At 38.7% G+C, this 25,911-nt stretch overlaps 1 protein-coding gene across 2 annotated transcripts in view; it reads right to left on the bottom strand.

Annotated features, from left to right (window-relative positions):
• The window catches only part of SYNPO2 (synaptopodin 2), a 129,675-nt gene that overhangs the window by 95,121 nt on the left and 8,643 nt on the right, over positions 1 to 25,911 (bottom strand). Inside the window, exon 1 of one of the 2 annotated variants that reach the window (XM_070757649.1) lies at positions 19,050 to 19,313. The exons of the other annotated variant lie outside the window; for it this stretch is intronic. Within the exon in view, the coding sequence (XP_070613750.1) occupies positions 19,050 to 19,154 (105 nt within the window). The 5' untranslated portion in view covers positions 19,155 to 19,313. Of the gene's footprint in view, positions 1 to 19,049; positions 19,314 to 25,911 lie in introns of those variants that run through there. 2 annotated transcript variants of the gene reach the window in all.

Raw genomic sequence — 25,911 nt, 5'->3', positions numbered from 1 at the left:
CACTGATATTTGAAATTTAACTCCATTGCTGCTTGTCCAGAAAGTTAAATTTATTGTGTAAATTTACTGTGTGCTTAAAACCTTTTGAAAGTTTCCTCCTTAAGAAAAAGTCTGCCTTCCAGTAACGTGGGGTCTGTTTTATTAAAATCCTATCTGAACTTTGTGTAGCTATGGTCCCTCCAGTGAGTCATACAATAACAATTCCCAGTTTGTAGCCAGTTCTCCAGAGAGGCAGAATAAAAACGGAGCTGCTTCCTTTTAAGGGAATCAGATCTGTTTGCTATGATAACTTCTTTCCAGTCCTATTTGAAGACATTCTCCATAGACTATGAATTAAGACTGATTACAAAATACTACTTTTATTTGGAAGGTATATAGATATAAAATACAATACTTTATTTAACAGATTTACTTTTCAATTTGTACCTGCAATGACTTACACATGTTTGTTTTGTATTGGAATTTTGTGGTTTTTTTCCCCTTTGGTAAAATTAGGTTATTATCTAGAGATGCCTTTAAGTTTACTATTATCCCATATTTAGTTTATACAAGCATGCAATGTTATTCTATAGAACTATTTGAGAAGCTATCTGCACATTATGAGTTTATTACTCAAAGGCTAGATTCAAATAGTTGCAACTTGGAAGAATAATAATTGCCAAACCCTAATGCAGTGATGGCTAATCTTTTCTTCCTCGGGTACCAAAACAGCATACATGCATGTGACATTGTGTGCCACCCCTAATGCAATGCTACCCCGCAGGCTCCCCTATGCATGTACGAGTGGTGCCTGTGCTCTTCCCCAACCTTCACGCATATACCAGTGTTCTGTCTGGGTCACTCCGGAAGCCAATACCAACCCAAAAAGAGAAGCCAGACACACCGATAAAAGGCAAAGGCAGTTTATAAAATTCAAGAAAAAACACAGGTAACAGAAAATGTCCTTACAAACAGGAAAACGCTGTATCTTCAAATATATATCCACGAAGGCAAAAGTCCATGCAGCAATACAGGATTCTTGCTGCCAAGACGAGGCTGTAGATAGCAGACCTACACCTCCCACGGGTCTTCCAAACTGCTGGGCCACAAGCCAGGAACAGAGACATCGAGAACAAAACAGGACACCGTAACTCCCACTGATAACACTCCACATGGCTTCAAGGGCTTGCCTGCCTTTTAAACCCTGCTAAGGAGGACCACACCCAAGCCCAGCTGTTCCTAATTCAGTGCTGATAATACTTCTTTAATTGCTCCTTTCTCTGATCTGAACTTCTCTGTCGCATGTCAATGATGGCTTGTGCTTCATCACCTAATGACTCCAAGCTACTGGCTGGGGAGAGCCCCCCCCCCCCCCCGGGGCTCTCATGCTGTTCTCCTTCATCCCATTCCTGACTTTCCTCTCCCCCGTCCGACTGTTCAGCCCCCTCCTCTTCGCTATCATCCTCCTCCGGGCATGGAGCCAGCAGAGACACAGCCGGTCCCTGAGCAGCCTCAGGCTGAACCACAACAACCAGCAACCCCTCCCAGCCCATATTTAGTTCCAGGAGGCTTCAGGGAGGCCCGCTAGTATCAAAACAGAAAAGGGAACGAGCCCCAGTCTCCTCAATTTATTTCCCCAATCTCTGCTAGTTTTCTCCTGGATTCCTTCCTCCAATGCCTCCCCCAATCTCCCAAATGTCTTTCCCAATTACGTGCTAGTTTCCTCTTGGATTCCTCCCTCCCATTCCTTCTGTGATCTATCCTAATTTCTTTCTCCAGTGCAGCACGTGGAAATGCCCTGCCTCCGCTTATGTTCAGAGGAGCCCCGAAGAGCAGCTGGGTGGTGGGAGGCCCGTTCATGTGCAGTGGAGCTGGGCTGGGTGATGGCTGACGTGCCTGCAGAGAGGGCTTTGCATGCCACCTGTAGCACATGTGCCATAGGTTCGCCATCACAGCCCTAGTGCGTAGAAGTCTGCGAGAAGCTTTTTGCAAAAAAATTCTTACAGTTAGAACAGTTCTCATAGTTAACCTATGCAAATGGCTTTAGATAGGTAACTTACCCTACGACTGTGCCATTGACACCAAGCTTCCTGTTAGAACTTGAATTGGCTGCCTTAAAAGACTTCCTAGACAAAAACCTGGACAGCGGTTTTTCATTTTTAATGTGTGCCAGTGTATTCACAGAAAAAAGTGACAATAAATGTTATGTTATGCTATGTTATTCTACCCTCTATGATTGTTTATGTACCAGCAAGTCAGGCATAACCTTTAGCAACCACATAAAAAGATTCTCTCACGTAATGTAATGCAATTATTATTATTATTATTATTATTATTATTATTATTATTATTATTATTATTTATTGGATTTGTATGCCGCCCCTCTCCGCAGACTTGGGGCGGCTAACAACAGTGATAAAAAACAGCATGTAAACAACTAAAAAAAACCTTATTATAAAACCAAACATACACGCAAACATACCATGCGTAAATTGTAAGGCCTAGGGGGAAAGAATATATCAGTTCCCCCATGCCTGACGGCAGAGGTGGGTTTTAAGAAGCTTACGAAAGGCAAGGAGGGTGGGGGCAATTCTAATCTCTGGGGGGAGTTGGTTCCAAAGGGCCGGGGCTGCCACAGAGAAGGCTCTTCCCCTGGGTCCCGCCAAATGACATTGTTTAGTTGACGGGACCCGGAGAAGGCCCACTCTGTGGGACCTAACTGGTCGCTGGGATTCGTGCAGCAGAAGGCGGTCCCTGAGATAATCTGGTCCGGTGCCATGAAGGGATTTATAGGTTATAACCAATACTTTGAATTATGACCGGAAACTGATTGGCAACCAATGCAGACTGCGGTGTGTTGGTGTAACATGTAATGTAATGTAACATAACGTAACGCAACGCTATGCTGTCCTCTGTGATTGTTTATGTACCAGCAAGTCAGTCATAACCTTTAGCAACCACATGGAAAGATTCTCTCATGTAATGTAATGTAATGTATTGTAGTGTAATGCATGCTATGCAATGCAATGCAATGCAATGCAATGCTATGCTATGCTATGCTATGCTATGCTATGCTATCCTCTATGATTGTTTATGTACCAGCAAGTCAATCATAACCTTTAGCAACCACATAGAAAGATTTTCTCCTGGCAAGAACAGTTCCAACCCTAATATAAATAGGAAATGTTAATCTATGAAAGCCAGAAAGTGATGAAATATTCTGAATGTGGGACAAACTATTATTTGGTCTTGCCAAAATGGTTGCTTGGGAAAAAATGAGCTTGGAGTAAAAGAAAAATCCAAAAGAAACTACAGAAGAACTGCAGATTGTAAAAATCTGGATGATGCTGACTTATTTCTTCATCTGACTCCAAAATTCTGAAACACATCAAACATTTAAAGAAAAAAAAGGGCAATATGTGAATTGGTGTATAGAATATAGAACGTTTACACATATGGAGATAGGGATGGTATATAATGATAGAGAACAGTGCTGGTATAAATTGTAGTTGGCTATATTTCACATTCTTTTTATTGCCTCCTGTTCTTAATTTATTTTGACTTGATAATGCCTATTCATTTTCTGCACTTTGTAATATGCTACTCACACCAACATGTTGTATGTACAGCAAAAAACCTAAACATTTTAATGCTTATAATAACATGCATTATACATGTGTAAACTATTTAATTGTGGCAATTGAAGTCACTTCAAAATGGTTAGCGTTTAAGAATGGTGAAGTACAGTGGTATCTCTACTTGCGAAATTAATTCGTTCCATGACCAGGTTCTTAAGTAGAAAAGTTTGTAAGAAGAAGCAATTTTTCCCATAGGAATCAATGTAAAAGCAAATAATGTGTGTGATTTGGAAAACCACAGGGAGGGTGGAAGCCCTGTTTCCTCCCAGGAGATTCCTAGAGAAGCCCCAGGGAGGCTTCTCTCCATCTTTTCTGGCCCTGTTTTCCCCCAGGAGATTCTTAGATAGGCTCCACAGAGGCTTCTCCCCACCTTTTCCGGCCCTGTTTCCTCCCAGGAGATTCTTAGACAGGCTCCACAGAGGCTTCTCCCAACCTTTTTTGGCCCTGTTTCCTCCCAGGAGATTCCTAGAGAGGCCCCACGGAGGCTTCTCCCTGCCTTTTCCGGTTACACTTTTGGAGGCTCAGGTTTGTAAGTAGAAAATGGTTCTTGAGAAGAGGCAAAAAAATCTTGAACACGCAGTTCTTATCTAGAAACGTTCATAAGTAGAGGCGTTCTTAGGTAGAGGTACCACTGTATTTAAATTCTATCTGTCCCATTTTTATTTAGGTCTCACTTCAAAGTTATAATGACAATTGTGGGTTTATCTCATAATTAACTTTTTATGTAGCCCAGAATGTATTTTTGTCTTGTTCTCTAGTAAGGTTATATGTTACTATTCCACAAATACAGATGCTTCATAAAAACATCATGTTGTTTTTCTAATATGACAAAGATCTACCTAAATCTGCTTTTATTTTCTTAGCCAAATTCTGTCACAATTTCAATTGTGCTCAATTCTCCCATCTTTCTTTCTTTCATCCACCCTGGCTAAGTAACAATCCTGAAATCCAAATATCTTGATCTAATTTAAACAATTTACTGAAATGTATTTTTAGTTTCATCAAATGGTATCACCAGTATGTTTTTGTTCAATGTGACCACTGGAACTTTTTCTAAAACAGGCAATGCAAAAGCTGACGAAAAGAGCTGAAGAAAGAGCAAACAATTTTTTAAATTTATTTTATTTATTATTTAAAATTAATACATTAATTATATTATTATTAAATTATTATGCCACCTTTCTCTTCTATCATCATATACAATATGCCCATATTCATGTATGCATGAATATTATTTTTCAATGAATATTCAAAATGTTCAAAATGGTTCTTATTTTAGAGATAGGCCATTACAGCGAATCATTTAGAAAAAGTCACTCTAGTACAGTGTTTCCCAACCTTGGCAACTTGAAGATATCTGGACTTCAACTCCCAGAATCCCCCAGCCAGCGAATGCTGGCTGGGGGATTCTGGGAGTTGAAGTCCAGATATCTTCAAGTTGCCAAGGTTGGGAAACACTGCTCTAGTAAAGTAGCTTTACACTAAAATTTATCTGCCCTGCCTCCATTAGAAGAGTTCTGGTGGTTTAGGCAAATGGTCTTTATAGTCTACTATTTTCATAGCATGATCAAGATGATACATTCAGAAAATTCATAAACACAAGTACAAAACTTTTACCAGACCCATCTTCGAATACAGCTCATCTGTTTGGAACCCCTATCGCATCTCAGACATTAACACCCTTGAAAATGTCCAGATACTTCACCAGAAGAGCCCTTCACTTCTCCACTCGAAACAGAATACGAAAATAGACTTTCAATCCTGGGCCTAGAAAGCCTAGAACTAAGACGCCTTAAACATGATCTAAGTATTGCCCACAAGATCATATGCTGCAACGTCCTGCCTGTCGGTGACTACTTCAGCTTCAACCACAACAACACAAGAGCACACAACAGATTTAAACTTAATATTAACCGCTCCAAACTTGATTGTAAAAAATATGACTTCAGTAACCGAGTTGTCGAAGCGTGGAACTCCATAGTGTCATCCCCAAACCCCCAGCACTTTACCCTTAGATTATCTATGGTTGACCTATCCAGATTCCTAAGAGGTCAGTAAGGGGCGAGTACAAGTGCACTAGAGTGCCTTCCGTCCCCTGTCCTATTGCTCTCCTATATCTCCTATTCCTTTCTTCTATTCCTATATCTCTTCTTCTATTCTTTCATTGATATGTTCTATTCCTATATCTTCTTTTCTATTCTTTCATAGATATATTTTAATATGAGTATCTCCTCTACAACCTTCATCATGTATTTCACTATGTGTATATAGATATATTCCCACTAAAACCCTCATTGTGTATTGGACAGAATAAATAAATAAAATAAATAAGTAGGAGAACATAATTATTTTCTATTTTCAATCCATTATTCCACCTATTATAATGGAAAATACCAAATAGTTATTAAGGTTAGTAGCCACTGACATTGCAGCCATTTCATAAATGTTTCCTATATCTCATTATGAACAATAGCTCTCACCCACACTGAATGCCAGCAAATTACAGAGTCAGTTATCAAGAAATGGTTCCATGAATTGGGCCTGACTCTTCTCAGAATTTATTTCTCTAAAATTATTAGCACATAAAAACCTCTCTAAACCATATTCCAGGGGTGGGTTCCACCCGGTTTGGATTGGATTGCCCAAACCGATAGCAACCTGCTGGTGATGACATGATGGCATCAAGGATCTGGTTTTGTCAGTACCAGTCTGTGAGTGCTGCCATCTGTTTTTTTTTTAAAAAAAAACCTGATTTTTTTAAAAAAACTGTTTGGAAGTTTTGTCTTCTTCTGCTGCTGCTTGAAAAAGGACCCTTCTGCCCGTCTCTGGGTTTATATACTTATCTTTATTCCTTTATCCGAAGCACAGCTGATCAGCTCCTCAGCTTTGTTTCGGGCTGATTATATTATTATTATTATTATTATTATTATTATTATTATTATTATTATTATTATTATTAATTAGATTTGTATGCCGCCCCTCTCCGAAGACTCAGGGCGGCTAACAACAATATAAAAAGACAATGTAAACAAATCTAATATTAAAAACAATATAAAAAACCCCAATTTAAAAAACCACTCATACATACAAGCATACCATGTATAAATTCTATAAGCCTAGGGGGAAGGGAAATTTCAATTCCCCCATGCCTGACGACAGAGGTGGGTTTTAAGAAGCTTGCGAAAGGCAAGGAGGGTGGGGGCAACTCTGATATCTGGGGGGAGCTGGTTCCAGAGGGTCGGGGCCGCCACAGAGAAGGCTCTTCTCCTGGGTCCCGCCAGGAGCTAGTGAGCATGAGGAGATGCACACATGTGCGTGAAACATCACAATGAGAATCGGTGGCAAGGTTAAGTGGAACCCACCTCTGTCACATTCCATATCATACTTCTGTGTACTCATGTTTCTCAGAATAGTCTGGCTGGGGAATTCTGGAGGATTCAAATCTACAAAGTCTTAAAGTTGTCAGAATTGGATACCCATGATCTAGGAAATTACTTTCATTTTACACTTTTGTAAATACAGATGGTTTCAACCATGCCAACTTTATACATAAAGATGTTTGAAATAACCATCTAAACAAACTACATATTGAGTTTTGTTGGTGTATCTATGTCACATGGAGAGGGAGGGAAGGAGAGGAAGAATATGAATAAAATCCATCTGGTGCTGTTCTTGAAAAGAATTATCTTAGAGAATGGGCAAAACTACCTAAATTCCTGTTCCAATTGCTTGTTTACAGTTCTGTATTATTTGGCAATTACAGGGACCAAAAGTGTTTTTACCTTTTTGTTCTGTTTCAGTGCTGAACCCCAATATCAGATGCACACCAATTGTCTAACTACTAAAAGATTTTAATATTTACAAAATTCTCAGTCCTGTAAGAGTCTTTTCAAAGGGAGAAGCAATTCTAGCAAAGCCTTATAAGTTGTCCAAAATCCCAGAGAGAAGATAAACATGGTAATAATTACCAGGTGAAGCAAGATTTCCAAAGCGTAGTTCTCAGAAATTAATCGAAAGACCGAAGCTCACAGCAAAGGCAAGGTTGTGCTCTTTTGAAACACAAACTGAATTCAGTAGTCAAGAAATGAACAATTTTGGTCTCTGAACAAGGCGGGACATGCCTCACCCTTAAATAGTGTGAGGGCATGACCCAATAGCCAGCAGTGCTACTCATGAGTTAATCTCCTCTTAGCCAACCACTCATGCCTTCTAGATGCCTTACAAACTCTGGCATCCAAAAGAGGCTCCTTCTCTTCTCCTGAGTCATTCAGCACAGGAAGTACAAAGTCATTCCTCCCAAGAAGTGCTGATTCACTCAACACAGGAAGTGCAGAAGGCCCTGGTTGTTCTGACCCTGACCCCTCATCTACTTCACTGTCAATTTCAGTTGCCAATAACACAGGATGCCTTTGCCACACCTCCACAGTCTCTGCATCCTCAGAGTCCATGATTATTTGTGCAGGATGCGAGTGAACCACAACACCTTTGGGCTGAATTGGCCAAATGCCTGAGAAAGTATCTTTTAAAAAGTATTGACTTTCAGAGAAAGTTGTAAAAAAAAATCTACACTTTGCTCATCTTTAACAATATTTCAGATTTATGTTTAAGCAATGATTTACATATTTCTGTCAAAATAAAAAGTAATATCTTTTTCTATAATAATAGAAATAAAAGATAACTGCAATAGAAAATGGTTATTCTCCAACTGACATGTTCTAAATGTTTAAAAATATTACTGGTGCTTTAGTAATATCCATTTTCCAAGATGTCATAGGACTCAAATGATGGTCCAAATGATGGTATTGAGGTTCTTGTTCAGTGTCTTCAAAACTAGATGATCTGAATGGAAAAGAACCTGTTGACAAGACTAAATGGCTATAGGTTTTAGGGCAGTGATGGTGAACTTTTTTTCATCAGGTGCCAAAACAGTGTGCATGCGCATTATCGTACATGTGTGAGTGCTCACACCCATAATTCAATGCCTGGGGAGGACAAAAACAGCTTCCCCCCATCTCTGGAGGCTGGAAACAACCTGTCTCCCAACTTCTGGTGGACCCAGTAGGCTCATATTTCACCCTCCCCATGCCCCAAAGGCTGCCCTGAAGCATGGGGAGAGTGAAAATGCCCTCCCCCATCCCTCTGGAGGTTCTCTGGAAGCCAAAAATGCCCTCCCAGAGCCTCTGTGTGAGTCAAATATCAGCTGGCTTGCACACCCATGCACATTGGAGCTAGGCAGCGGCTCGCATCCCAGCCAATATGGCTCCAGGTGCCACCTATGGTACCCATGCCATAGGTTCACCATCACTGTTTTAGGGTTACCCTCATCTAATGATTTGCCAGTTTTAGTTCTGGCTGCAATTACATTTCCCCAGCAGACTTCATGAACAGTCTTGTTTCCTCCTGGACTCTCAACTCCTGCTCAAGCTTGCAGCTGCAGCCAAAAAAGTCTCTGCACAAATATATTGGGTGCCGGTTACACCCATTCCTGGATTAGGAATCTCTGCTCTCACTCATACATTAGTCACAATTGGATAACTGCAATGACCTCTACTTGGAGTTGCCCTTGAAGCTTCAGCTGATCCAGAATGCAGGGCACATGCAGTGATGGGTGCTTTACAATATACCCATATAACATCAATGCTATATTTTATTTATTTATTTATTTTGTCCAATACACAATGAGGGTTTTAGTGTGTGTGTGTGTGTGTATATATATACACACACACACACATATAGTAAAATACATGATGAAGGTTATAGAGGAGATACTCATAGTAAAATATATCTAAGAAAGAATAGAAAAGAAGATGTAGTAATAGAACACATCAATGAAAGAACAGAAGAAGAGATATAGGAATAGAAGAAAGGTATAGGAGATATAGGAGAGCAATAGGACAGGGGACGGAAGGCACTCTAGTGCACTTGTACTCGCCCCTTACTGACCTCTTAGGAATCTGGATAGGTCAACCGTAGATAATCTAAGGGTAAAGTGTTGGGGGTTTGTGGATGACACTATGGAGTCCGGTAATGAGTTCCACGCTTCGACAACTCGGTTACTGAAGTCATATTTTTTACAATCAAGTTTGGAGCGGTTAATATTAAGTTTAAATCTGTTGTGTGCTCTTGTGTTGTTGAGGTTGAAGCTGAAGTAGTCACTGACAGGCAGGACGTTGCAGCATATGATTTTGTGGGCAATACTTAGATCTTGTTTAAGGCGTGTTAGTTCTAGGCTTTCTAGGCCCAGGATTGAAAGTCTAGTCCCGTAGGGTATTCTATTTCGAGTGGAGGAGTGAAGGGCTCTTCTGGTGAAGTATCTTTGGACATTTTCAAGGGTGTTAATGTCTGAGATGCGATATGGGTTCATATGAATTGCACTGGCTTATATTGGACTTCCTGGTGCAAATCAAAGTACTTGCAAAGCTCTACATGGTGTAGAGCAAGGTTATTTGCAGGGCACTAATTCCTAGTGGTTTCTGCATGCCTTAATATGTCTGGCAGCATGGACACAGTCTGAGTTTCCTTAGTAAAACAGTGACACTGGATGGGACCTCAATAGTGTGACTTCCCTTTCAGAGCATAGGAATAGGAATCCTTATTCAAATCTGTAGTCACATTTGTTGTGAAAAATGATTCTAGCATTGTTTTGTGAATATGAAAAGGTTGTAGTAGCGCTATGTTTTTAAATGTTAAGAAATCAATAGTCTCATCACCTTCTTCTCTACTGGAATACAAATGTATATTATTTCTTTGGTATGTCATATAATTAATCTAGTCCAACCTCTGGATCAGCGCCCAAACTCAAACCATGACTGATAGTGATGTATAAATCTCTCTGTAAAATAAACTCGTCCCATAATGCTGATGAAGCACGAGAGATTCTAATCATTTTCCGGGGTTGATCATAGAAATATTTCCCATATGAACTGCATTATCCAAAATAATAAATAATAATTAATAAATAATAATTTATTGGATTTGTATGCCGCCCCTCTCCGCAGACTCGGGGCGGCTAACAACAATAATAAACACAACATGTACAATCCAATAATAAAAAAACAACTAAAAACCCCTATTATAAAACCAAATATACACACAAACATACCATGCATAACTTGTAATCGCCTAGGGGGAAGAGCTATCTCAACTCCCCCATGCCTGGCAGTATAAATGAGTCTTGAGTAGTTTACGAAAGACAGGGAGGGTGGGGGCAGTTCTAATCTCCGGGGGGAGTTGGTTTCAGAGGGCCGGGGCCGCCACAGAGAAGGCTCTTCCCCTGGGGCCCGCCAAACGACATTGTTTAGTCAATGGGACCCGGAGAAGGCCAACTCTGTGGGACCTTATCGATCGCTGGGATTTGTGCGGTAGCAGGCGGTTCCAGAGGTAATCTGGTCCATTGCCATGTAGGGCTTTAAAGGTCATGACCAACACTTTGATATGTTATATGTAATCAGTAGGCCTCAGAAGAACCATGAAGGAAGGCCCTTCATAGTTTTTTGTTTAATGATTTTTTTCTATAATAAAATATGCTGCATGTTAAATCCCATTTTAGTTAAAATAATCACTTATCTTTAACCCAGTCTCATATAGCCTTAATAATTTTAAGTATTGATTTGTACAAGTTGATGAAAACAAAGTTATTACTAAAATAATAATAATTGAAAGCAAAAAGTGATGAAAATCATCAAAATCTCTATCAAAATAAAAATGTCTAAGCAATGGATTGGATGCAATTTAAATCCTTAGAGTGGGTTTATTAAAATTAATGGACTCAGAAGAGTTATAGTTAATTGAAGTTCAGTTGATTATTCTAACTCTGGATCAAAGTGTTTTTTTTCTCCTTCATATCTAAATACTTTTGCAGGATCTTTCTTCAAACGTTTGATTGATAATTTCTTTCTGTTGTGGTTTATATGTCATGATATCATTAAGCAAACAAGTTCAGAAGTTCACACCATGTGTTCAAAACTGCCTTATTCCTATTGTATAATTTTTGGTTCACAAGAGTGTAACAAACAGAAAATACTTGGCAAAAATATTCAGACAGGAAACATTAAACTAAAACACAAGACATTTAACTCATACACTCCCATATTCTCTCTTCTAGTCCTTTAGCTTACTTCAGTAGACATTAATAATAACTGTAGAATTTTAAAACTGTTAGTTTGCATCATATGGGCTCATGACTAAGTTATCCATATTAAGTGAAGTGATTTTTGGTTGCAGAGGCACCCAGATGTTTTGATTGGATCTGGCATTTTTATCCATCTATCAACCTGGGATAAGCATATGTTGTCTGGTAGTGTTAAAAATATTGTCAAGAATGTAAGCTGTTGCAAGTACATCTGCCTTTTGCAATTGACCCATTGTGATTTTGCCATTGCTGATGGTGTTCAAGAAGTGTTGCAGATGTTATGAGATTGCAGCCAATGCGCATATGTATCTGTGCGTGTGAGCACATGTGCATATAGTGTATGTGTGTTTGTACACATGTACACACACACACATAGAGAAACAGAGATAGAGAAAGAGAGCTTTTCCTTGTCACAGTTGTTCCAATTCAATTTGCATGTCATTGTATGTTGTGTTTCTCTTTCTCTTTTATTCTGCTTTCTCCAGGAACTGCAATGTCCACTATCTAAACTTCTTTATGTTTCCTATTGGTAATTGTTAAGTCTGGGGTGTAATTTATTTATTTATTTATTATTAGATTTGTATGCTATTTGTAATGGCCATTTGTTAAGTCTGAGGTGTAATGTTGCAGGTGCTTATCTGTCTGAATTTTAAAGTCCTAGAACACTTATCATTGTCTATTACTTTATGTAATTTATAGAATAGAATAGAATAGAATAGAATAGAATTTTTATTGGCCAAGTGTGATTGGACACACAAGGAATTTGTCTTGGTGCATATGCTCTCAGCGTACATAAAATAAAATATATATTTGTCAAGAATCATGTGGTATAACACTTAATGATTGTCATAGGGGTCAAATAAGCAATGAAGAAGCAATATTAATAAAAATCTTAGGATATAAGCAACAAGTTACAGTCATACAGTCAACATGGGAGGAAATGGGTGATAGGAATGATGAGAAAAACTAGTAGAATAGAAGTGCAGATTTAGTAGAAAGTCTGACAGTGTTGAGGGAAATATTTGTTTAGTAGAGTGATGGCGTTTGGAAAAAATTATGTAATTTATAGTCCTATCAGTTCTCTCTTGCTGATATTTCAATGCATCATTGCTGATACCCTGGCATGCCCTTACTTGTGCGATTATCTTGTACCATACATATATGAAATGACAGACATCATGATCTCCAGAACTTTAAAAAAATTATTTACTAAAATGTATTTACAATTCTCCCTCCCTCCCCCCTCTCTCTCTCTCCCTCTCCCACTCTTATTTACTTATTAAATTTATTTATTAATTTGACTTCTATGCCACCCAATCCCAAAGGACTCAGGACGGCTTATAACATCAATATGAGTACAATATAAATAGATACAAAACAGTAGAAAGAAATCTAACATTATCTAAGGCTAAAACATTATCAAACTAAAAACCCCATTAAAAAGTTATTATAAAAATGGCAGTCACACTCATATACATACACACCATTCATGCAATTGGCCATCAAAGATGTAAATTTATGGCCTCCAGGCCTGCCGGCAAAGCCAGGTCTTCATGGCCTTTCCACCCCCCCTCTATATATATACACACATATATACATGCGCACGCACACACACACACATATGAAGTTCCTACTTACAATTATAATAAATAACTGGATTGACATACTGTGACAAATGCTATGTAATGTGTTTGATTAAGTGAAGGCAAGCATTACATGATGGTGCATCCCTTAGTTTAATGCAGAGGACCCCAACCTTTTTTGCACCAGGGACCGGCTTTAAGCTAGACCAGTTTTCCACGGCCCGGTGGGGGGGGGGGCTTTGGTCAAATGAGGGTGGGGTTATGGAGGGGTGGAGCTTAGTGACGCAGCCCTCCACACTTCTCCACAGGGCGGGGAGAATCAGGAGGCTCCTTTGGCGGCTGGGGGCTGCCTGGCTTTGTGATTTTGGCTGGGGGGGGAGTTAGGAAGGTCCTACTTCTCCCCCCCCAGCCAAAAATTCAAAGCCTATCTGCTGGATACGGGCGATGAGTGGGACAGAGCGGCGCGGAAGCCTCTTGCAGCAGCTGCCACAGCCACCGGCTTCGGCACCGCTCGTCCCGCTCATCGCCCGTATCCAGCAGATAGGCTTTGAGTTTTTGGCTGGGGGGGGGAAGTAGGACCTTCCTAACTCCCCCCCAGCCAAAATCACAAAGCCAGGCAGCCCCCAGCCGCCAAAGGAGCCTCCTGATTCTCCCCGCCCTGCCCGACGCCCCACCCTGTCCTCTGCCGGGAGGGCAGCGCCGCCGCAGACCGGCTGGAAAACCCCAACGGCCCGGTCCTGGTCTGCGGACCGGCGGTTGGGGACCTCTGGTTTAATGCATAAATTCAGTCAGTTGGGATTATAACCCTAATTAAGTCTAAAAGAAAACATAACCTTCCAGAGTGTACGAATCCAGCCAACAGAAACTTAGACCTGGAAATATAATCTCAACTATACTTCTTCTTCAACAGGATCTGATAGCAGAACTAGAAAAGCATATAAGCAGATTAGTCAGAATCCCATTGGATTCTGGCAGGCTCTTAAAATATACATTCATAGGGGAAGGTTTTATACAGATCAAAGACCAATGCAAGCTTTGGGGGTCACATTCCCAAAATAAATGGAGAATAGTCACATAAATCTAAGTTTAAAATTGCAGAGCAAAATAGATAGAAGTAGTTCAGTACCAGCCGTGCCTGAAACCCCAGGGTTGTTTTTTTTTCCCTGAGACCATAGATGTCCAAGCAGGATGCTTAGGAGTTCTGCTGAATCACCAGTTCTCTTGGGAAATTTAGATAAGAGAACATGCTGGGGATTTGGCAACTTTCCTTCTCACACAGGCCAACAGTGTGCTGGGAAAGATTGTAAGCAGATGCAGTCTCATGACTGTCATAAAAAGTTTTAGAAGGGTTTGTTTCAAAGCTTGCTATCTTTAAATTTTAAAAAAATGAAAATATCTTACCACAGTTTTTTTTCTCATCCATGTAAAAGTAAATACAGTGATACCTTGTCTTACAAACTTAATTGGTTCCGGGACGAGGTTCTTAAGGTGAAAAGTTTGTAAGACAAAACAATGTTTCCCATAGGAATCAATGGAAAAGCGATTAATGCGTGCACACCTAAAATTCACCCCTTTTGCCAGCTGCAGTGCCCATTTTTGTGCCGCTGACATTCCCCTGAGGCTCCCCTCCATGGGAAACCCCACCTCTGGACTTCCGTTGCCAGCGAAGCACCCGTTTTTGCGCTGCTGGATTCCCCTGCTGGGATTCCCTTGCAGCATCACAAAAACACTGAAGTCTGGAGGTGGGGTTTCTCATGGAGGGGAGCCTCAGGGGAATCCCAGCAGCGCAAAAACGGGTGCTTCGCTGGCAATAGAAGTCCAGAGGTGGGGCATCCCAGCGGCGGCGGTGGGTTTGTAAGGTGAAAATAGTTTCTAAGAAGAGGCAAAAAAATCTTAAACCCCAGGTTTGTATCTCGAAAAGTTTGCATGACGAGGCGTTTGTAAGACGAGGTATCACTGTATATTATAGTAAGTAATGTTTGACATTACTTAAGAAAATTACTGGAACAAACACCAGACTGTATTCTGTATTTATCAAAAGCAGCTATCTTTGTACAGTATATTTTTTGCTCTTTGTTTTTACACAAAAAGGACAAAATCTTGAGATATCTTACAGACTGACAAAAAAAAAAAATCACCTATATTTTCATGGATTAGGATTCACTTTATCCCCAACTTTGTGTCTCTATTTTCACTTCAAACAGCCACCATAGATAAGCATTGAAACATTCATTTCAGCATAGTTTGTTCAGTAGATTCATCCCCGTTATCAGATCGCTATAAAAGCAGTTATTCATTTGAAAGAATCATTTTTAATACTTTGGGAAGAAAATGCAACTATATGAGTTATAACAAACTCTGTTCAATAATTGGCTATTTGTTTGGAGTTGCTGTACATGTTTTTGTTCCACCTTTCTGCTTGTGTTATGTAGTCCTTTAACTAATCTTTTGTTCTACACATTTGAATAAATTAATCCTTTCCGATCCATCAGCCTCCTGTGCATCTAGGGTTCTCAGTTCTCCTTCTGCCAGTCTTATTGATACCTTGCCATAAATGATCATGATTGCTGATACATGATTACATGAGTCCATGAAACCAGTGTGATGGAAGAGTTCTGAGGTTCTATCAAGAACCTCAACTTCAAGCCACAAAACTTCTGCCTTCAACTACTGTCACAAAAATCCACTGTTCAGTTGCTCTCTCTTAGCTTGAACACCACATATGCTCTTGCGCAGATAGAAACATAGAAACATAGAAGTCTGACGGCAGAAAAAGACCTCATGGTCCATCTAGTCTGCCCTTATACTATTTTCTGTATTTTATCTGAGGATGGATATATGTTTATTCCAGGCATGTTTAAATTCAGTTACTGTGGATTTATCTACCACATCTGCTGGAAGTTTGTTTCAAGGATCTACTACTCTTTCAGTAAAATAATATTTTCTCATGTTGCTTTTAATCTTTCCCCCAACTAACTTCAGATTGTGTCCCCTTGTTCTTGTGTTCACTTTCCTATTAAAAACACTTCTCTCCTGGACCTTATTTAACCCTTTGATATATTTAAATGTTTCGCTCATGTCCTCCCTTTTCCTTCTGTCTTCCAGACTATACAGATTGAGTTCATTAAGTCTTTCCTGATACGTTTTATGCTTAAGACCTGCCACCATTCTTATAGCCCGTCTTTGGACCCGTTCAATTTTGTCAATATCTTTTTGTAGGTGAGGTCTCCAGAACTGAACACAGTATTCCAAATGTGGTCTCACCAGCACTCTATATAGCGGGATCATAATCTCCCTCTTCCGGCTTGTTATACCTCTAGCTATGCAGCCAAGCATCCTACTTGCTTTCCCTACCGCCTGACTGCACTGTTCACCCATTTTGAGACTGTCAGAAATCACTACCCCTAAATCCTTCTCTTCTGAAGTTTTTGCTAACACAGAACTGCCAGTACAATACTCTGATTGAGGATTCCTTTTCCCCAAGTGCATTATTTTACATTTGGAAACATTAAACTGCAGTTTCCATTGCTTTGATCATTTATCTAGTAAAGCTCAATCATTTACCATATTACAGACACCTCCAGGAATATCAACCCTATTGCACACTTTAGAGTCATCGGCAAATAGGCAAACCTTCCCTACCAAACCTTCCCCTATGTCACTCACAAACATATTAAAAAAATAAAGCTGAAAGAAGCAATGATAAATGTATAGGAGCTCATGGAGGAAAGGTGAAATGTTCCTTAAGAATCAATGAAAATAAGAGAGGGCTAGCAAAGGAAGCTAATGTGAGACTTAAAAGAAACTACCATATGCAGAGGTGCTGTATCACTGAAAATCACATGGAGAGAGAAAGAGAGAGAGAGAGAGAGAGAGAGAGAGCGCATAAATGATAGGCAACTCCTTTATCTCCTGCTGGACTCTCTGGATTTGATTCGAGTCAGCAGGACAGTTTTTACATTTGCAGTGATATCGACTATCGATATCTACTAATTAACCATCCCTCATCATTGCATACAATGAATGTAGCTTCCGCTCTGATAAGAATGCAACATTCAGGCTCCCTATACAAATCCATGTTGTTGAAAGAGACACTGCTTTTTCTTTCTTTTTATTCACTGAATTTCAGCCAGCAATGTCTTTTAATACTTCTAATGCATGCTATCTGCTTTGCCTTGCATTCCTCTTATAACTGTGCTAGCTCTGTTAATTTCTGTAGTGTGTTTTCCTGTGTCACTAGGTGGCAGAATTCGATTATCACAGCTGAGTTCAAACTATAATTACATTCAAAATAGAAAGCTCCTTTTTTATTGGCTTTTCCAAAAGAAATTTTATTTCCAGAGTACGAAATACTTAATGATAACATTATTTTTACATTAGGACATTGATTTCATTAACCACTTATTGTCAAAATGGTTAGTAGAATTGGTACTTTCAAAATAGAGGAAGAACATGAAAGAAAACTGGTACTTGATTTTCAAAGGTAGTTGTTATAAACTTTATTTTATTTTATTTTCAATACTAAAAATGAACCGATATATAATGGTTCAACAAAATATTACAATAAACTTTGGCAGTTCTCCATCTACTATAATATATCATGCTCATGAATCAATGAAGAGACAATGAAAACGTCTCCTTATTCCTTATTTGTTTCTTAATAAAAGCAAGCTGTATAATAAAAATAAATTTCACTAAATCTGGATCTTTATATATGCACAGGATATATATGCATCTTTTGCTTCAATACGCAGAACTAATATGCTACGTTTTACTTGGATGTGCAAAATGCTGGTTTCTAAATTCAAAATGATGATTTTTTTATGCATTATGGCTTGTAGATGATATATTCAATGTTAGTCATAACTAAAAAGCTTTGCAAAGATTATATTTTAAAAAACTAAGATCTTCATTAAAAGTTGTTGTTCCATTCTTCTAATATTAGTTCACTGATTTCATTAACTACTTATTGTCAATTTTTAAAAATATATTATTGGTTTTTATTATGCTATGTTATGAGGTTTTTAAAGCAATTAGTTAGAATTATCATATCCTTCTTATTTTGCTTTCACCTATAAAATACATCCTGATAATAAACCCAGTCGGGCTTTTGAGTACATGGCAATAAGCCCAAACACATATTTTAATATTTCTAAAAAATATAAGACAGGATCTTACTTTCAGGGAAACACAGTACATGCCAGTCAACAATATTTTAACATTGTTAAGTTTGCATAAAATGAGACAATAGCCTCATGACTGAGTTGTCCAAAGTAAGTGAAAAGTTAGGTGCAATTTTTCCCTTGGAGCCATAAATTTACTTTTTTTGCCAAAACTGGAAGAAAAAGGATCACAAATCTCTCATCAAATGAGGCTCTGCTCATTCAAAACCTCGCGCTTATTACACACTGTCCTTTCAATGCCATTCAACAAGTTCAACAGAAGTTAAAATGAATAATCATTTCACAAGATACACACATATACATATACATGAGAAATCACTTTGTGCTTTCCAAGGTATCAAGATAGGAATATTTTAAAATGATTTTTTTAAAAGTACATCTGATAATACATTTGAGGAAATTCTGTAAGTACTCCAAGTGTTCTAACTATCAAATTATACTAACCATAGCTTTTATTTCCTTCTCTTTCTCTTCACACATGTAGAAATACATACAGTGATTAAAACAGGAAGGGAGATAATTCTTATTTTCTTACCTTGGCAATCTTCAAAGGCTGCTTTTCTTCCTGGCCACCCTGAAGTCTGAAACCCCAAGGTGCCCCTCCAGTCATAGTGATGCAAATATAATCCTGTACACCCATTATCTTTCTGGGGAAATAAGTCAATGTTCATTAAAAAAAAGTATCTATAAAAAATCTTGCAGCTGGACTTTGCCTTGTAGATGGTGTTAGAGGAGGGAGACAGGATCACTGCTGTTGGCACTGCCTGTGTCCTGCACTTGGTTAACACAATCATTGACTGAGAGCAAGGAAGCGCTCCCAGTCCAAGGGACCAGCCCACTTTTTCGTCAGATTTGCTCTGCTCAGCCCACCTTCGTGGTAATGTCAGAGGAACACAAATGAAAAGCACTCGGCTGTGAGGCAAGAAAAAAAGAAGGGCTATATTTAAATCCAAGAGCATTTGCCTGTGACAGCTAAATCAAAACAGCCAGGTCAAAGGACTTGTTAATCTCCCCGCAATGATTTAAGACAGAGAGTTTACTTTTGTAAGTGGTACCAGACTTGTTAAGCTATAGTTGCAACACATTCTGTGTTCTCATAACCCAAACAAAGTGTAGGAGGGGAAGAGGGAAAAAGTTGTCTTCCTCCCCAGTTCTTCATTAGATACTAGCATGAAGCATCCCACTGAGAATTACCCGCAGACCCACTGTGATAGGATGTTTACAATTATCAAATGATAGCCTGAGTTTTTGACATATGCCTGGTTCTTTCTGGCATAAATTTTCCAGTGCCTGGATTCACACTCCACATGTTAAGCCATGGTATGTTCAAGTGATTGGCTGGTTTTGAACTATGAACTAAGCAATAACTCATGTTTTACAAAACTCAATTCAATGCAGTAAATCAAAACCAAAGCAGTATGTTGTATTAATCGGGCATATAAATTCTTTTTCCTATTGTTATGTGTAAAAGCTACAATTGGTATATGCTCCCTTCAAAAAACAAAAAATTAAAGAGCAAGGAGCAAGATGTAACTTTTACATTTTAATGCAAATGGAGGAAGATCACTTTCATATCAAAGGTAATTATTCAAATGACTGAAGATCATACCTGTGGCCATTCAGATCTGCAATTCACAGCAGCAACAGAGATAAGTAGCAATGGTGAATTATGCTGGAAATTTTGGTTCAGAATTTAATAAGGAAGAAATAAAATCAGGGGAACCTCAAGATTGAAATTAAGATTAATGGAGAGGAATTTATACTCGCTCCTCAATTCCATATTCCCACCCGATGCAAATATATGTACTGTGATGTCACCATGCACATTTTGTGTTTTTTTAAAAAAACAACGTAGTAATGGACATTTATTTTTGGAGACTTGAATAGCTTCAATATTTATTGGAAGACAAACATGGCTAAGCAATAGCTAAGCATGGTCATGCCAAGAAATTCTTGACTTATGTTTCTCTTTTGGAGGAAAAAGGAAGCAACAGTGGAATCACTTGATTTGATAATAATCAATAGCAAATACACTTTGTTGAGGAAGTAAAAGTAGCATGAATCTTGAAGGAAACTTTTATGTAATGCTAACAAGAATTAAAAAAGAAGGTCAAGATGAATAAATTACACAAAATTGTGGGGGATGAGGAGGAAGAAGAGAAAGAGATGTTAAAACTACAACTGTAAACAAACTGAATGAAAGAAAGGGTGGAAAACAACAGGAAAAAACAATATGGCTGGGAAATTAAAATGAAGATCTTTTTTAAAATATGTATTTTTAAAAGAACGTAAGTAACTTGAAAAGATGGACATATTATCATATGCAGTTAATGTACAACAACAAATTTGGTGTCAGGAAAGCTCAGAATCAGCTGCAATAGGCAGAGGCTGAAAACAGCAAAAAAAGAGTACAAAGTACTATGTTCAAAATAAAACGGCTGGATGGCATAACCATGAAATTGTGACATAGTTGGCTCAAGAATCATATAAAGACATCAAGAGTTCCATATTAAATGGAGATGCTGAGAAGGTACTACAAGTTAAATCCTAAGGCCTCTGCTCTTCACTATTTTTATTAATGCATGAGTCAAGAGATGAAGGGACTGCCACACGAATCCCAGCGACTGATTAGGTCCCACAAATTTGGCCTTCTCCGGGTCCCGTCGACTAAACAATGTCATTTGGCGGGTCCCAGGGGAAGAGCCTTCTCTGTGGCGGCCCCGACTCTCTGGAACCAGCTCCCCCCGAGATTAGAACTGCCCCCACCCTCCTTGCCTTCCGTAAACTGCTTAAAACCCACCTTTTGCCGCCAGGCACGGGGGAATTGAGATATCTCCCCCGGGCCTATACAATTTATGTATGGTATGTTTGTATGTATGTCTGATTAATAATGGGTTTTTAAAAATGTTTTTAAATTATTAGATTTGTTATGAATTGTTCTATTGCTGTTGTGAGCCGCCCCGAGTCTACGGAGAGGGGCGGCATACAAATCTAATAAATAAATAAGTAAATAAATTTATCAAATCTGCCAATGACACAAAATTGGGTAAGATAGACAATACCATTTTTTTTAAAAAAAACCCAATCCTGATTGAGAATTAAGACAAAGGTACTTAAGAGGAACAAAAGCAAAAAATATGAAATTTACAGATATAGAATGGGAGTAGGGATGATCCTAGCTAGTTATGGTATTTTTCAGAGTATAAGACGCACCCTTTTCCTCCCTAAAAGTGGCTGATAATTTGGGTGCATCTTATACTCTGAATGTAGCTCCATCATCACCACCACTGCCCCCAACTAGCTGCTAACGATCTTCCCATCTCTTACCTTGCAGGCTCTTTCATTTTTTCTTTGTGAAGAATGTTTCCAAGCCCTAAATCTTTGCAGGTTTTTTTTCATTGCTCTAACTTGCTCCAAATAAGTTTCTTTCCAGCCCTAACCAGGTGCTAAGGATGTTCCCAGCTCTTACCAGCTTGCAAGCTCTTTTGTTGTTATTATCTAATAATAATGTTTTCCAAACCCTGTCTTTGTAGTTTTTTTTTCTTTTTTCTTTTTTTAAATTATTATTTTATATCGACAAACATACAAACAACATTAAACATTTATACTTATCTGTTATACATAATAATTAATAGGGTTTTTTTCCATTGATTTACTTGCTCCGAATATTTATTTCCATCTCTAATCAGGTACTAACAATGTTCCCAGATCTTACCGGCTTATAAGCTCTTTCATTGTTACTCTCTGCAAATAATGTTTTCCAAGCCCTAAGACTTTCCTGGTTTTTTTTCATTGCTCTAACTTGCTCCAAATAAGTTTCTTTCCAGCCCTAACCAGGTGCTAACAATGTTGCCAGCTCTTACCAGCTTGCAAGCCCTTTCATTGTTACTCTCTGCGAAGATTGTTTTCCAAGCCCTAGGTCTTTGCAGAGTTTTTTCCATTGCTCTACTTGTTCCAGATGTTTCTTTCCAGGTGCTAAGGATGTTCCCAGCTCTTACTGGCTTGCAAGCTCTTTCATTGTTACTCTCTCTAAATAAAGTTTTTTAAAAAGCCCTAACTAGAGGATAAAATAATGTGCTGGCTAAGGACGCTAGCCAGATGAATACCTGGTAAGCAGATTATTTTCCCTATTTTCCTCCCAAAAAACTAATACTACAGTATTCCTGAAAAAGTCTTGGAATACTTGTGGGATTGTAAAGTCAGCAATTCAGCAGAGCAAATGATTGTAAAAACTTGAACACAAGTATCGTTTCCAAATGACATTAAGTAATGCTTTCACTTTATTCAACACTGGTCAAATATTGGTTATTTCTCCAGTTCTCAGCATCCTTTTAAAAAAAGTTTCAGATAAAGTGGAATAGTTTCAGAGAAGAGTAATGAGGATGATGACAGGACCAGAAACTAAATCCTGTGAAAACAGAGGGGTGGGGGAATGGAAATGTCAAACTTTCTCAGTCTTGAGAAAAGAAGAAAAGATAAATATATTAAAAAATGTTATACTAGAAAATCAAGACTTTGCTTTTATTATTTCATAATAGAGGAGGTAAAATAATTTTCAAGTTACAAGGTGGCAATTTTGATAAATAGTAGAAAAAACATCCAACAGAAAAATAGTGATGGGTACAAATTCATTGGATGTACTGAAGGGGAGGCTAGACAAATATGCTGGGGATCGTGTGATTTGGATTTCTGCACTGAAAAGAAGTTTGGATTCAATGGGGGCTAAACGACTTCTTCCAACTCTATGATTTGAGACCGCTGCTGCTTCCTGTTGTTCGTATATGTGAAATACTGAACATAACAACATCAACGTTTTATCTTAGAAGATACAGTGATACCTTGTCTTACAAACTTAATTGGTTCTGGGATGAGGTTCTTAAGGTGAAAAGTTTGTACGATGAAACAGTGTTTCCCATAGGAATCAATGGAAAAGCAATTAATGCGTGCAAGCCCAAAATTCACCCCTTTTGCCTGTTGAAGCGCCCATTTTTGCACTGCTGGGATTCCCCTGAGGCTCCCCTCCATGGGAAACCCTACCTCCGGACTTCCGTGTTTTTGTGATGCTGCAGGGGAATCCTAGCAGGGGAATCCTAGCAGGGGAATCCTAGCAGGGGAATCCCAGCATCGCAAAAACAAGCGCTTCGCTGGCAGTGGAAGTCCGGAGGTGGGGTTTCCCATGGAGGGGAGCCTCAGGGGAATCCCAGCAGTGCAAAAACGGGTGCTTCGCTGGCAACGGAAGTCTGGAGGCGGAGCATCCCAGCGGCGGCAGTGGGTTTGTAAGGTGAAAATAGTTTGTAAGAAGAGGCAAAAAAATCTTAAACCCCGTGTTTGTATCTCGAAAAGTTTGTATGACGAGGCGTTTGTAAGATGAGGTATCACTGTATTTCCTACTTTAAAAGAACGTCTAGTACTAAATTAAGCTAGCATTCTGGTCATTACCAAGTCAGAAGACTTTAGGAACTGAAGAATGCCCCCTGAAATATGACAAGCAACAGGAAAAAAAATAGCAAGTAGAGATTCTAACCAAGTTAGTCAGAATTACATAGTGATCAGCAGATTGGAAGAGGTCAAATCTACATTACCAATACAGAGAGAGAGAGAGAGAGAGAGAGAGAGAGAGAGAGAGAGAGAGAGAGAGAGAGAGAGAGAGAGAGAGAGAGAGAGAGAGACTTAACATATTGTATAAATTATCATAAAATATTTTAAATTTCAAATGCTACCAAAATAATGCTTAGCCCATCCAACATTTTATAGACCCTTACAAGGAAAAAAAATACCAGATGTTTCAGCTGACTTTAGAAAAAGAACATAGACGTAGCAGATGTATGCTGGATAATTAATCAAATTGCATCATATGCTCAGAAAAAATGGGAATCCCAGAACATCAGATTGCTTTCATGACAAGCATATATGCACACCCCTTATTTATTCAAACTATATGGTGAATATATATTAAGAGAAGCTGGATTAGGAAAATGTCAGTGATTTTAAAACTGCAGGAAGAAGCATCAATAACCTGCACTAATGACAGTAGCTATAATAATAAAAGTCAAAGAGCAGTGTGAAAAAATGGGATAGCAATTAAATATAAAGAAGACCAAACTGATGACAAGGAGACCAATCAAGCTTAGAACTGGCAGTGAAATCATCAAAGTTATGGTCAGTTTCTGCCTTTATGATCAACCAAAACCAATAAAGAAACAATGAATCAAGAAATAAGCCAAAGACTGCCATTTGATAAAGTAGTTACGAACACCTTGGAAAAGATGTTCAAATATGGTGAGATGTCTATATTATAAAGATCAAAATGATGTACGGCGTGGGATTCCTTGTGATGCTGTATGAACATGAAAATTGGACTTTAAAGAAGCAGGGTAGGAAAAGTATTGATGGTTTTGAATGTTGGTTTTGAAGAAGACTTGGGCAGGCAATTCCCCCCCAAACCATTCATTGAACAATTCAACCCAGAGTTCTCACTTGAGACACAAATGACCAGACCCAAATTATCCTGCTTCAGATATATGCAAAGACATAGCTCCCTTCAGAGGGTTCTAGTGCTGGCAAAGGTAGAAGAAAAAGAAAAATAGAACAGCAGCAAAGTGTACGGAAGCAACTATAGTGGTGATGAGTTCACAACTGGGATACTTTGAACATTAGGTTAGGAATGAATCTATAGTATGTGGTTACTGGGAGCAGGAAACGACTTGTTGCACATAATAATTTCTTGCCCTGCCACACGCATAACTCATAGGCATTTAGCTCAATTGATATATGATACCCTATGAGACTAGACTTTCAATCCTGGGCCTAGAAAGTTTAGAACTAAGACGCCTTAAACAAGATCTAAGTACTGTATTGCCCACAAGATCATATGCTGCAACGTCCTGCCTGTCGGCGACTACTTCAGCTTCAACCACAACAACACAAGAGCACACAACAGATTTAAACTTAATATTAACCGCTCCAAACTTGACTGTAAAAAATATGACTTCAGTAACCGAGTTGTCGAAGGGTGGAACTCATTACTGGACTCCGTAGTGTCATCCCCAAACCCCCAACACTTTACCCTTAGATTATCTACGGTTGACCTATCCAGATTCCTAAGAGGTCAGTAAGGGACAAGTGCACTAGAATGCCTTCCGTCCCCTGTCCTATTGCTCTCCTATATCTCCTATACCTTTCTTCTATTCCTATATATCTTCTTCTATTCTTTCATTGATATGTTCTATTACTATATCTTCTTTTCTATTCTTTCTTAGATATATTTTACTATGAGTATCTCCTCTATAACCTTCATCATGTATTTTACTATGTATATATAGATATATACCCACTAAAAACCCTCATTGTGTATTGGATAAAATAAATAAATAAAATAAATGATTCAATATATTATG

The sequence above is a fragment of the Erythrolamprus reginae genome, chromosome 7, assembly GCF_031021105.1.
Source record: "Erythrolamprus reginae isolate rEryReg1 chromosome 7, rEryReg1.hap1, whole genome shotgun sequence".
NCBI classification, from domain to species: domain Eukaryota; kingdom Metazoa; phylum Chordata; class Lepidosauria; order Squamata; family Dipsadidae; genus Erythrolamprus; species Erythrolamprus reginae.
The sequence above is the reverse complement of the archived record's forward strand: the minus strand, read 5'-3'. Positions and strand labels throughout refer to the sequence as shown.